Raw genomic sequence first — 13,517 nt, 5'->3', positions numbered from 1 at the left:
TACCAGTACTTTATGAACAAATTATTCTATGATAATGGATATTACACCATTGTTAATATCTCATGGGCCTTATTATATTGAAAGAAAAAACAGCCAAAATTATTACATCTCTGGCAGATAATATATTATTGACAATTAGTAATTTATTAGATGTTGCAGACGTAATAATGAGTCTGAACTGAGCAGTGGTTTAGGCGAACAGGTAGCCTCCTCATTTCACCAGACAGAGGAAATACACTGCAGATGTCTGACTGAGCTCTTATTGAGCCCTCTTTTTCAATCAGCACCAGATTTCAAGGTAAAACTGTGGTGGTTTCTATGCTGTAAATCTTTTTGTGATGTTTCTAGACCTCAAGCGCATCAAGGCTTTCTTAAAGTTCAACAAAAACATTTGGCAGCTTCTACAAGTGCTTGTGAATGTAGGAGCACATGTTGTTGATGGAGAGGTTAATATCAAGGGTTATTTCATCCCTCAGCAGGGATCAGCTGCACAACAGCCACTGTGACACAGAGGGAGACCCTCAGTCACGACTGAACCAGGGTCCTCCTCTGGCAGCAGAATGAAAGCGCTGCAGAGAGTGGAAAAGATGACACAGAGGAAGGAGGACAGAGAGAAGGGGGAGGTGGGCCGGTTGAGAGGGAGAGCGTGCGATTTATATGAGCAGCGCGTGCAACAACATTAGCCTTCCCCATTAATGAACTGCTGGAAGGTCTCACATGGGCAAAACTAAATACAGGAAGGAAAGCTGGGAAGGAGACTGCCAGGGCGAGGGGGAGGCGGAGGGGAGGTGGGGTCGGGAGCAGAGGGACAGAAGAGGTGATTCTATCCGGCCTCGTCACTTTTCCTGCCCTCATTGCCGGTTCAATCAGTAACACGCATTAGGGGCAAATTGAGTGGATGGATGATGCAGCTGCTTTGAGCCAGTCCGGGGCAGACAGGGCAATTACCACTGCCAAGCCCTGTGACGAACAGCACTGTGGCTCCAGGCAGGACAGTGAGCCATGAGAAGTAAGCTGGGTGGATATCTGTCCTTCCTCTCATTTGATCTATCCTCTGAAGTGGTGGGAAATTAAACAAGTGTTACTGAGAAGCAATCTGCAAATACTCTATAGTGGTTTCAAGTTTTCAGCCCATGCCATCCAAAACCGACAAACAAACAATAAATAAATAAACAAATAAATAAAAATAACTAAAAACCCCAATAACTTTAGTATTGCGTGAGGGTATGTGGTCCCTGTGAGAATTACTGGATGAGCTGCTTCCAAAGAGCGCCCCCATCTGGTTATTTATTTTATTGGAACTATAGAAGAATTCTTCCAGTCATTTGATTTGTTTGCACTTTTTTGATGACATTGGAGGTGGAAAGACTACAGATTCATTATTATTATTATTATTATTATTATTATTATTATTATTACTATTATTATTAATATCATTATTATTGTTGTTGTTGTTGACATGAAAATACGACTTCCAAGGTACTCAAGCAATAGTGCGATTCTTTATTTTTTTTCAGAAAACCTCAATGTATTAGTAAATTTTAACCACTTTTAAAGTGCTTTTAAAGCAGACATTCGATTCAGTTCACCTATTTGATGGTCCGTCCATCCATTTTCTATATCACTCGGTTGTGCTCACGGTCGCGGGACTCTGGGATCAGTCCCAGCTTACATTGAGAGGGCAGGGTGTACCCTGGACAGGTCACCGGTCCATCACAAGGTAAACACAGACAGACAACCACACACACTCTCAGCCACATGTTTGGGCAATTCAGGATAATCTTTTAACCTCACGTGCATGTTTTGATCTGAGGGGAGAAATCCACACACACATAGGAGGACATGTAAACCTTCTGCTATTTTTCAATCAAGTCAAATTACAAATTAACTTTGCAAGATAGAGCTTTTTTTGTTGTTTACATCATTTTGAGAACAGTTTTGCTCTATCTTCAAAAAATCCTTTTGTTGGCTGCAAAAATGACGATCAGGCATTTTTAATACAAATTCAAATTGTGAGTATAATCTTAGACATGATTCTAAAAGTAGCAGTCTATTATATCGTGTAAATTTTACTTATGAGTAAAAGTGCATTGCTACATACCACTTGAAGAAAAAAAATAGATGAAAAGTACAAATGTCCTCAATTCTACTGTGTTCCAGTAATATGCGCATTCGTAATTATTTTGTTACTTCCGCCCTGCCATGCCTCATATGAAGTGCGGAACTGCAGACCATTGTTTAAAAGAACATTTTACCCATGGTGTCATTTTTAACTCTGGTAAATTAAAGGTGGGTTGTTCACCAGAGAGACACTGGGCGTTGTTGAGTTCAGAACACTTGTACATTCGCTTTTCTTACCTTTTCCAAAACAGTTTTAGTAGTTGTTAATCTTAAAATGTGTAGAGGTGGGGGCTTAAAATGTGTAGAGGTGGGGGCTCTGAATTGGTATTTGGTATTTAAATGAACCGGTATTGGTGGTGACAGATTTGTCTATTGGTTTATGATTTTTCTTTAAGTGTGTTTGGCCATGGATTCAGAAATAAGGGGTCGGTTTGTATAAGCGATTTGTCATTTCTATTATTTGACCATGAGGGGGACCATGATGTGTGGGGATGCATTTAAGGTGCTCACAGGGGATAGTCTTCAGGTGTGCTAGAGGGACAGCATAGTCTTTTGACCGTACTTGGCAGATGGAAACTGTATGGGTGAGCTTTCCAAACTAAGGCTGTTTATTCTGGGGAGCTGCATACGCCATGCTCATCCTATTGCCGTCCTGCACTCGCATTGGCAGCTCAGATGACCTGCCGCCTGCCCGACTCATTCTTCCCTACGCCATGTTGTGTGTAACCCTTAAAAATTGCTATTTCCTCCATCTCCAGTGCAGTGGGTTAAGCGGGTTACAGGTACCTTGTGCCCGTCGTTTCTTTGCTGTCTTCCGCGCCAATAAATGTGTACCAATATGGCATGACAGGTTTCAGTACGTTTATTCTCACCTCTGGCTCCACCCCCTGTGTGCCCCTCAATTAAAGGTGCTGTAGGCAGGATTCCGCATCTCCGCCATCTTGCTTAGGTTTACCTAAGCAAGATGGCGATTTGACCCATCTAAGATGGCGATTTGAAACCCAGCACAGCCAATCCTGTCCTGTTTTCCCTGACATCACGCCCTTACGCAAGTTAAGCCCCTCCCACAACAACGTGCGACGAACGCCCCTCGACCAATCACGGTTAGAGCCTCAGGGGCTCTTCTGATTGGTCAAAGATACCTGGAGCTGTCGAGATTCCTTTTCAGCTCAGAACAGAGACAGATGGAAATGCTGCGCCCTCGTGGTAGTGCAATTATGCTACACTCCTAAAGGATTATCAATGGATACTCTAACATTTAATCCAAAGAAAACACAGAAAAATTAGCATTGACTAGCAAAATCCTGCCTACAGCACCTTTAAGTTCTTACAAAAAATGCAAAACGAGAACAGTCATTTTAAACATTGAGCAGACTAAGAAATAACCAAAAAACACAACATATTCTCAAAGTAATTAATGAAATAATATGCAAAGCACTGCCTAATTTAAAGCAGAACTATGCAACTTTTGTTCTCGCGATCCCCCTGTTGGTCTCCTGTGAAAGCTCTCTGTCGTAAACGTCCTCCGCCTCACCCCCCCCCCCCCCCCCCCCCCCCCCCCCCCCGCCCCCGAGTGCAGAGAGCGTCCCACTCCTTTTTCCATTTTTTCTGCTCGTCAGACAAAAATCTTTTTCTGTTTTTTTGGTTCTGCCATCCATGAGCACCTAAGGGCGACGTATCCAACGAGGGTTTCATGTTTGTTTTATGCGCTTTTATACCTGTACTTCCGTATGAGTCCCGTAAAGCTGGTTTGTTCTTGCGAGATGTAGTCGGGTCCGCTCCTCTGAGAGTTGCAAGTGCTGTTTTCAGGACACAGAGACCGGGGGGAGGGGAGGGATCGGTGAATCACCGTGCCAAGTCTTTGTTTACCCCCACAGGGATTCTGAAAAACATTTGAGTTAAAGATGTTACTTCGTTCTGCTTTGATACTGTAGCGGTAGCCTGGGGTGAGTGGCCAAAAGGCATTGGACATGCGTTGGACATGTCCTGGGTGGGGGGTTGGGGGGGGGGGGGGGGCGGGGGGGGGGGGGGGGGGGGTTGTTTTCTTGGTTCAAAAGTGATTGTGTTATTGTTTCTAAGTTGTTGTTTTGTGTCATGATCAGTTGTTATTCAGCGCTTATTGTGTTACTTTGGATGGGTTCTAGAGTTTATGTTATGCCGGGAATGATTTTGGTACTGCTGTTGCACAATATGCTGTTTGTGATTTGTTTGTGTTCCTAAAATAAAGTTGGACTTGTGAAGCTTCAAATTGCTCAAAACCAAATGTTACATTGTGCGCCAATGTTTACAAAGAGGAGCGAAAAGACGAAGACGTGAACATCCTGGAGACCGCAGATGTGGCAGCTGGAAGTGTGGACATCGAAGGAGTGAAGCCAGAGATAACCATCACCTTGCCCTCCATGCTAAGATATTAAATCCACTGTGTCAGCCGGACAGCTTGCCCTGGATGTTCCATATCTTTGATGGAGGAGGCATAGAGACAACGCTGAAGGAGCAAGATGAAGGCAGCACTGCCTACATACTTTGTCTTGAAGCTCCACGATTTCCGCTCTGAACTGTTGAAAAGACATTGAAGCGGGAATGAAACATGGAAACAAGTTTGAACAATAGTCACAAGAAGGAGCTATGTGTTCAGAGACACTCCCAATTTATTTAAACTAAAACCAGCATGCTGGACAGGCCAGTAACTGTCGCTGCAACATGAGTTAATGAAATATTGTGGGTGAAAATATGGAAAGGTTTTTGGTTGGTATTTTTTTTTTTTATATTGATCTATTGCTTTATTTGAAATGATTTACAATTACTGGCCGGTGTGTACGAGCCATTTGTCATTATTTGGCCACTAGGGGGAGCAGGGTGGGTAGGAAATGCATAAGGTGCTCACAGGGGATAAGCTTCAGGTGTGAGAGGGACAGCAAAAAGTTTTCTGACCGTGCTCGTTTGGTGTGTGGGATCGTGTCGTGCTCATGATTGAGCTGTCGGGCTCCAGCTTGGCTCTCGTAAACTGTGGATTTATATGCACAGAGGGAAATAAATGGCTCACCGCACCCAAACAACAAGAGTGAGTGGATTGATTGACTCGCCGTGGACACACGTCCGAAATGGTTCTCGCTCTCCACCCTCAGAGGAACCCAAAGTGTATCAGCCCAGATAAAGAAATGGGCTGAACAATACCATTCCTAATTACTTCAGATTCTCATATAGCTTTGGGCTGTAACACAAAGGTCAAATTCATAGTTTCCCTTTTGAATGTAATCGTTATTAAGGCAGGAAACAGATGCGCCATTAGATAACGAGAGAGAGCTCATCATGTTTTCCACAGCTTCATCCTGTTTAGTTATAACTGATGTTGATGTTTCCATTGATCCAATTAAATATTAATCCCTCACGAATATGAAATATAATTTGGGTAAAAACGAAATAACAGCCTTAAAGAAAAACCAATATTTGAATCCTATGCTTATTAGATTTATTAGAGTGCTTTTTAATGGCGGTCAGTATTCTGAACGCAACATGCAAGGCGTTGGGGCTTGGACTTGATGCAACGCCCACTGCTTGGAGGAATTCTTACATACAAGCCACATCCACTAGATGGCAGTGGAGTTTATGCTTTAATTGTGTGTGTGTGTGGCCACAGGCCCTCATACAGTGTGACACTGAGCCCCACACCTGCCCTCTCAAAGATGCCCTCACTGTTTTTCATATTAGATACAGTTCACAAGGGTTTTTTTTTTTTTTTTATTTCATGCCACCCATCAGAGTCCCACCACATTAAAAGGAACAGTGTGCCTCCAAGAAGGGACACAGTAAGCTGTGTCCTAAAAAAAAAAAAAAAATCATAGGTTAGTGGGTGCTCTTTCAGTCTCCGCCATGCTGTATTCATTTGTATGGCTTGGCTGTGGTGATCCAAACCATATGAGGGGCTGAGTGGATCTGCAGAGACCCAGTGAAGAAGCAGGCCACCCACAGCCATCGTTCACTGCTCTCTTTTTGAGTTTCCTCCCCTCATAGGTCAGGCAGCATTCCTCCATTGCCCTGGGGATCTCTGCCGAAGAAGCCAACATCATTCACAATGACTCAGATACTACAGCACATGCTACCTTCATTCCTTCTCACAACGAAAGGGGAGCATTAAATTCTTGACAGGCAGGCAGACAGACCCACATAGCTTTGTCATTAGTGCATACCACTCAATGTCAAGGGGTGAATGAGTGCAGGGAAAGAGCAGTGCAGATGTTCTGATAATTTTCTTAATTTTTCCTATTTCATCCCTCATATGTCATGTCTGCAGTGCAGTCCGATAAAAATCTGTATATGATTAAAATCACCCATATGTATTAAGGAAACTGTTGGTCCTCATAAAGATTGCTATATATATATATATATATATATATATATATATATATATATATATATATATACTGTATATGACGATATACTCCTGAATACAAGAGTTTAAAAGAAGCGAACAGGCAGTAGACCTTCTTGCATTCTAGATGATAGATTTTGAGGACAATATAATTTCAAATTGCCAGATTTGATCTGGAAAACCTTTCAGGAAAACCCCATACGGATATGCTCTTACTTCATTTACATTTCAGAGGGTTACCATCAAAGGATTGTGATTTCACTATTAAATTAGATAAGTGATAAACTTCATTTCTACTTGGCATTTTCTAATAAATCAGCATTTAGACAAAAACTCTGTAACCTTCAGAGCTAAGTGATGAGAGATGATACTTCAAAGGTATTCTACATTAAAGAGGAAGGTCTGTTATATCAAAATATCTGATCTGCAAGACAATAAAAAAATGTGAACAGATAATAGTAAATTATTTACTATTCACTAAAAAGAAACACTGCCGTCTCACACTTTAAAGTTTCTTTTAAAAACACAAAATAAATTACCTCTAAAATGTAATGAGACTTCCATGAGTGTAAAAGGTGTGAAAAAGTTAAGTGAGGTCATATAAGTGCCCAGCGTCTAGCGCTGGAGGGCATGGATCATTTCCCGACTCTGGAAATTGAGTCAGAGTCAAACTGTGTCCTGCCCTGGCTTATTACTGGCTGAGAGGATCGCCCATCCCAGCAGCATAATTCCATCTGGGCTAAATATTTATACAGAGGGGGAACGACATCACTTATCCACAACACATTCATTCACATGAGAGAGAGCTCAGGGAGAGCGAAGTTAGACTGATCTGCTCTGATTTACACAGAAACATCACTTTTTCTTCAAGGTGTTTTTCTAATATTTTTGGAAAAAGGTTTGTATATCACGAGAACACAATGAGCCTTTTGATTCATATTTTTGGGGCAATTCTCATTTTTCATCAGATTGAAAGGAATCCTGCCAAAGGTGAGTGTATAATGACTTTTCTTGTTCTTTTCTGTGTGTGTGTGTGTGTGTGTGTGTGTGTGTGTGTGTGTGTGTGTGTGTCTGTGTCTGTGTCGGTGTATGTGTATAATGGGACTTAAGCTCGTTGTAGTCCTGGAAATTATAAGACATAACTGAATATTTATATAACATACTTAGTCTTTTGTTTCTGTTGTGAACAACATGTTGATAAAATTTAATACTTAATGTATTTATACAGCAATAAATTAAAATGTGTTGAAAATGTGTTTCATAATAACGAAAACAATACTTTGCTGCGTTACAAAAAATCATCTTTTAGCTGAAAACCATTAAAAGGGAGGCCGACAGTTTTGCATATCTGTGTTAGTTTGTATTTGTTGAAAAATACTTCTGCCACATTTATTCTTTGGCGCTGTCTCCAGCTGGGATGTGCTGGCTGCAGCAGAGTCAAGATCAAAGGTGTGACATGGTGCTGATGAGAGGAGTGACCCAAGAGGAATGCTGTGCTGGGGGCCGCCTTGACACAGCGTGGTCCAACACCAGTCTGCCCATAAATGAGATTAGCCTGCTGGGCTTCCTCGGGATTGTCACCTGTAAACCATGCAAAGGTAAATAAACAAAACAATGAAAAGTCTAAGAGTTAAAACTTGCTATGGAGAAGAACAGAAGTTTGCTTTGTTTGTTCTTTTCACAGTAGCTCCAGTGTACTGAATAAGGGTCTTTGCTAAGTCTTTGCTAAGGTTAACTGTTCTACTGCTCTGCTATTTTTTTTTTTTTTGTAAAGCAACACATATTGAATTGGACTCAGGATGCCAAGTTGTTTAGGGATACACAGAAAAAAATCAAACTGAGAATATATGTTGTAGAAATGATAATAGCTTACATTTGATAAACGGGCTATCCCAGAACACATGCTACATTCCCTGGATCTCGTGCAGAGCTAGTGAAGGTTTATTTGGTCCACGTCATTTGTGAGTCATAATATCAACACAATGACACAATGAGTTCCTGATGCAGTTTTCTAACAAAATGCAGACGTGAATGTTGGAGAAGTACCACAAATGCATGCCCTGCAGTCCTGACCCCCCACCCCCCCCAGATAAAAAAAAAATGCTGTAAGGGTCATTCAGGTTCACAAAGTCATCAGTGAGTATTTTTTCATGTCAGTATTTTTCAACGCAACCCTTTGTTTTTTCTTGGCAAAGACATTTTTCATAGGATAAATGAGATGTGAGTTCAGTTAATTAAGAACACCACATTTGCAGCTTCTTTTTTTTGTTCCATAAAGAATTACAACATTGCATATTTGCTGTCCATTGTTGTTACTTCACTTTTTCTTCTTTTATTAGTGTGTATTAGCTTCTCCAAGGCCTGTAAAAAAAAAAAGAGGTCTGGTTGCTTCCATGAGGAATATAACAAAAATGCATTCCTGCAGACTGGGATGAAACATGCCCACATGCCTGAGAATCATTATGTGCAGCACCACCTTGATCACTTGAAACTGTGTTGGAGGAAAACACCAATGTTATGAGTGTTGCATTAATAAAAACCTGTTTGCGTCGAAGGAGGCTCTGCCATAATCACCAGACCATAGCTTGTGGGATAAACAGAGAGAGAGAGGAAATGTGTGTAGAGCCAGAGACAGAAGGAGGGATGGAAATCAACCAAGACCGAGTGGGATAGTAGAGAGAACAAAACTCAGCTCTGCAATAAAACTGGATATTGAAGCCCTAGAGAGTTTGCAATTGTTTATTAAATCCTCAGAACTTAGAAGTTATTATCTCAAAAAGTCCTGGGAAGAGACCTGGGAATGCACTGTAATGCAGTGTTTACTCTATAGTGTGTAGAATTACAGTTCCTCCTATGCTTTGGCATAATGGGGTGTCAGAATAGCCCAGGGCTTCTTCATTTCTCAGCCTGTAAACTTCTCTGACAGTTTTTTGAACTCCATCTCCCTCAGAGGCCCTCCATCCCTCTGCAGGAGCTCAGCCCCGTCTGTGTGCAGCCATACACATAGATCTGTTATGAAAACACAGCAGCCTCACATTCCACCAGGCGAGACACCTCTGTGTGTAATGGTCAATAAAGAGATGTGATTATTGTAAATATTGTGCAAGGTTGAAATTGTGTTATGGTCTGGGAAAATCCCAGATTTCAAGCTTGTTTTGTGTTCAAATTTCCATGAATCACCTGATGTCTGCATACTTGTTAATACAGTAACTTTACACAGATACTTTGAAGTACTCAGGCACATATGAAATCACTTACTGTGCTTTTGTAGACACGTGTGAAGGAGTCAAATGTGGTCCTGGGAAGACTTGCAAGATGAAGATGGGGAGGCCTCAGTGTGTGTGCTCTCCCGACTGCTCTCACCTTTCACGGAAGCATGCTGTGTGCGGCAGTGATGGGAAGTCATACAAGGATGAGTGTGCACTGCTGATGGCCCGCTGCATGGGACACCCCGATCTGGAGGTCATGTACCAGGGAGAGTGCAAAAGTAAGCAAGATTTATCTGCTTTGCTCTCTGTAGTGGCTAAAATGCTTGATACAGAGGAAAAGTAACGTATTTTGCTGTGCCGATGCCTTCTGCAGAGTCGTGCACCAATGTGGTGTGTCCAGGAACTCACACTTGCGTGACTGACCAGACCAATAGCGCTCACTGTGTTATGTGCCGCACTGTACCTTGCCCAATACCCATGCCGTCTGAGCAGCCAATCTGTGGTAACGACAACATCACTTACCCAAGTGCCTGTCACCTCCGCCGGGCCACCTGTTTCCTCGGCCGCTCCATAGGAGTTCGCCACTACGGTCACTGCAACAGTAAGACACCACAAACATTTTCTTCTTATTTTGCTTTTACAAGTCTCATTTCTTGGGTGGAATGATCTATGTGTTCCTTTCTTTTTGTGCAGATCCACCTCGGAAACCTCACCATTTCAAAGGCAGTGAAGAAAACGCAGTCTAGATGGGCCATTCCTGACATGGCGCTCTTGCAGAATGAGTTGATCCAAAAACATTTCACACCACTAGTGTCCTGTGATGACCTCTATTTTTTTTTTTTCCTTTTGACAATCACTCCTGTTTCCCCATGTAAACAAATGTAATCTGATAGTGTTGGAGAACACAGACATTAAACTGCACACACATGTAACTGCCTCAAAAAGCAACGTATGTTAAATGTGTGTTATTTTGGGAAGTAGAGTTGAGACCGATGACTGATTTTGTCTTGAGATACATCTTTATCGCATGAGCTCTTTGGGAGACGTGTGCATATTGTAAATAGAATACCAGTACTATTTATTGGAGAACATATCACACTCTATTTATATTTTTAATCGCAGTTAGAAATTCATATAGCCATGGAAAAGCTGATGTAAAATGTATTTATTGTTTTGGTTTGGTTTGTTTGTGTATGTATAAAAGCAGCCACTGGCTTTGGCATTTTACAACTTTCTACAGTCTTCATTGCCCTTAAACAAACCGTTTTCCCTCAAGCTGATGGCAAGTGAGGCTAATTTGTTTGGAAAGTTGATACCGCTTTTATAGTCTGACAGTCTGGTTTCAATTCGCCAGTGAACAAGAACATTACCACTACAGTTTTACTGTATGTGCCTTAGCTTCAGTTAGGGTAGTGAGGAAAGTGTTCAGTCTAAACAAACCTGTATAGTCTTGCTTCCTCCCCTCTTCCCACCCCCACACAGACATGTTTACTCTGGATCCTAGTATAAACTCTTGGCCACCCGCTGATCACTAAAATTAACAGTTTGGTTGTGTTTGTAGCAGCCTCAGAAGACTGTTGGTACAACCCCAAGCTCTTCACAATACCTCCTCTGTTGAGTTCTTGGCTTTGTTTTGTAAATGCATTTTTTTTTAAGTCATGCTAGTTTGTTTTGTTGTGATGCTGGTTGTTGCTTTCATTCGACTGCAGTGCGTTTTCCCCCCAAACTTACTGAACAAATGTTAATAGCACCACTGAATTTAAAGGTAGATTAAATTTATCTGGAACTGGATTTAACTTTTTGGACGATTGAACTAAATTGTCGCTGTGCATTCATGCTGTGTTGGTCTGCTGGTCATGCTGTTTAAACCTACACATATCTACATGGATGACAAATTCTTAATGGTCCAATTAAATCTTTTACAGTCTGAGTAGTTCTCTGGATTTATTAGATCAGATAGTCCTTCTGTCATTTTTACAGGACATTTCAATGATCCTTTTGTATATAACAGTTTTATGTGTACCTACATGTGTACCTACTGTGAAAATGGAATTATAAATGCATCAGCATATTTTTGTATTTTTGTACTGACTTTTAAGGCAATATAAAGTTTAATATTTGTCCAAAAATGCCTCCTTTATTTCAAGATATATTAAAGAGAGAATGCAACTGATAGTCTTTGTTTCCTTTTCACATCTCCTCACTGCATTGTCTCTGCTGTAGCTTTAACAATAGTGTAAACATGTGATCACACAGTTTGAAGTGGTTCTCATAATTTAAAAATGGTCTTAAGTGTAGCATTGTCACTGTCCATCTGAATTATATGAGATCATACTTGCACCCTGAAGGGATATGGATAACTTTCCTCTCCCACTGGAGTTCAGGGTGGTGGATCAGGCTCCAGCAGCTGCAGGGTACTGCCAGTTTATGCACACAGTGGTTAGACCTTCTCTCCTGTGCGTGCAGGGCTTGAGTTGTCTCTCTGACATGCATCTCAAGCCCTCGTGCTAAAGGGAGCACAGAATCAAATCCAGACTGGGAAGCTTTTCTTTCTTGTCTCTTCAGGGATGCCCCCCCACCCCACAAACCCCGTTTGGGATTAAGCAGGAAGAGTCAGGGGGATGATGGGCGAAGAAGCTGAGGAATGAATGTCTCGAAGTGCTGAGGCCTGGGTACTGACTCACTTTCCTGTGTAAAGCACCTCCCTTGTTTTTCTGTCTCCAACTCTCCCTCCTCTGAATCCTATGCTCCACCATGAAGCAGCATCTGGTTCAACTTTAGGGAGATGTTTATATTCCTGTCCAAGTACCCTTTTATTACACTGGGAATGGAATTAGATGTTTTGTTAGTTCGAACGGGGCGAATAACAATGCCACCGGCTGGCTGTGGCTTGGTCCACATACACAAAAAATTCTATCCTTTAAAAAATGTCTCTTAATATTTGTTGTTGCGTGTGATATATAGGAAAAGTTTTCTTAGTGAGAGCGGTTGATGCCAGGCACACAAACATGGTGGTCAGATTTTGTCATCAGACATGCAGACATGACCTCAGAGTGGCTTATAGGATGTTTCTGGACTGAAAATATCCAGCAGACTCCAGCCTCTTGGGGATATTCAGTCACCTTTCAATCAAGATTAATATTAAAACTAAAAAAACTACAAGTCATCGCGTTACATGTGAACTCGAATACCTACAGTTTCATCTTCTATTCATATATATATATATATATATGTGTATATATATATATGTATATATATATATATATATATATATATATATATATATATATATATATATATATATATATACGTATATATATATATATATATATATATATATATATATATATATATATATATATATATATATATATATAAATATATATATATATATATATATACACACACACATATATACACACGTGTATGCATTTAAATAGTCGTGGTGTTCCAGGAAAATACCAAAGACGAAATGAAATCTCCATTTGCTGTTATCATGACTGATCTCTTCCCCAGAAATGAGCACCACGCATATCATTACCACATAGGTGTCTTTTCACTTGATGCCGGATGCGAAGTGCTTCAGTCAAACTGGTGATTGTAATGACAAATCTACAGAGTAAACCTGTGAGCCATTTCCAAAATATTTTAACTACACTCTTTATGCAACCTCTGGAATTTTCTGCCCACTTTGCCTCATATTTTATTGTGTCTTTTAAACGTTACGGTTCGCGGTACATCCAAGGAGGTGTAAGCCTCACTTCTACTGAGTGGTATTTGTTTGCACGTTTGTGTTGGTGTGATTATGGATGCTTCTC

At 41.0% G+C, this 13,517-nt stretch overlaps 1 protein-coding gene across 1 annotated transcript; it reads left to right on the top strand.

Annotated features, from left to right (window-relative positions):
• Positions 1-7,230: 7,230 nt before the first annotated feature.
• fstl3 (follistatin-like 3 (secreted glycoprotein)) lies at positions 7,231-11,863 on the top strand. The gene is made up of 5 exons (XM_030083825.1): positions 7,231-7,480; positions 7,903-8,088; positions 9,762-9,977; positions 10,073-10,300; positions 10,393-11,863. The coding sequence occupies exons 1-5, from the start codon at positions 7,411-7,413 to the stop codon at positions 10,443-10,445; spliced, it is 753 nt and encodes a 250-aa protein (XP_029939685.1). The 5' UTR covers positions 7,231-7,410; the 3' UTR covers positions 10,446-11,863.
• The last annotated feature ends 1,654 nt before the right edge of the window (positions 11,864-13,517 follow it).

This window comes from Salarias fasciatus, chromosome 23, assembly GCF_902148845.1.
Source record: "Salarias fasciatus chromosome 23, fSalaFa1.1, whole genome shotgun sequence".
Taxonomy (NCBI): Eukaryota; Metazoa; Chordata; class Actinopteri; order Blenniiformes; family Blenniidae; genus Salarias; species Salarias fasciatus.
Note: the sequence above shows the minus strand (reverse complement) of the source record. Positions and strands in the feature narration are given on the sequence as shown.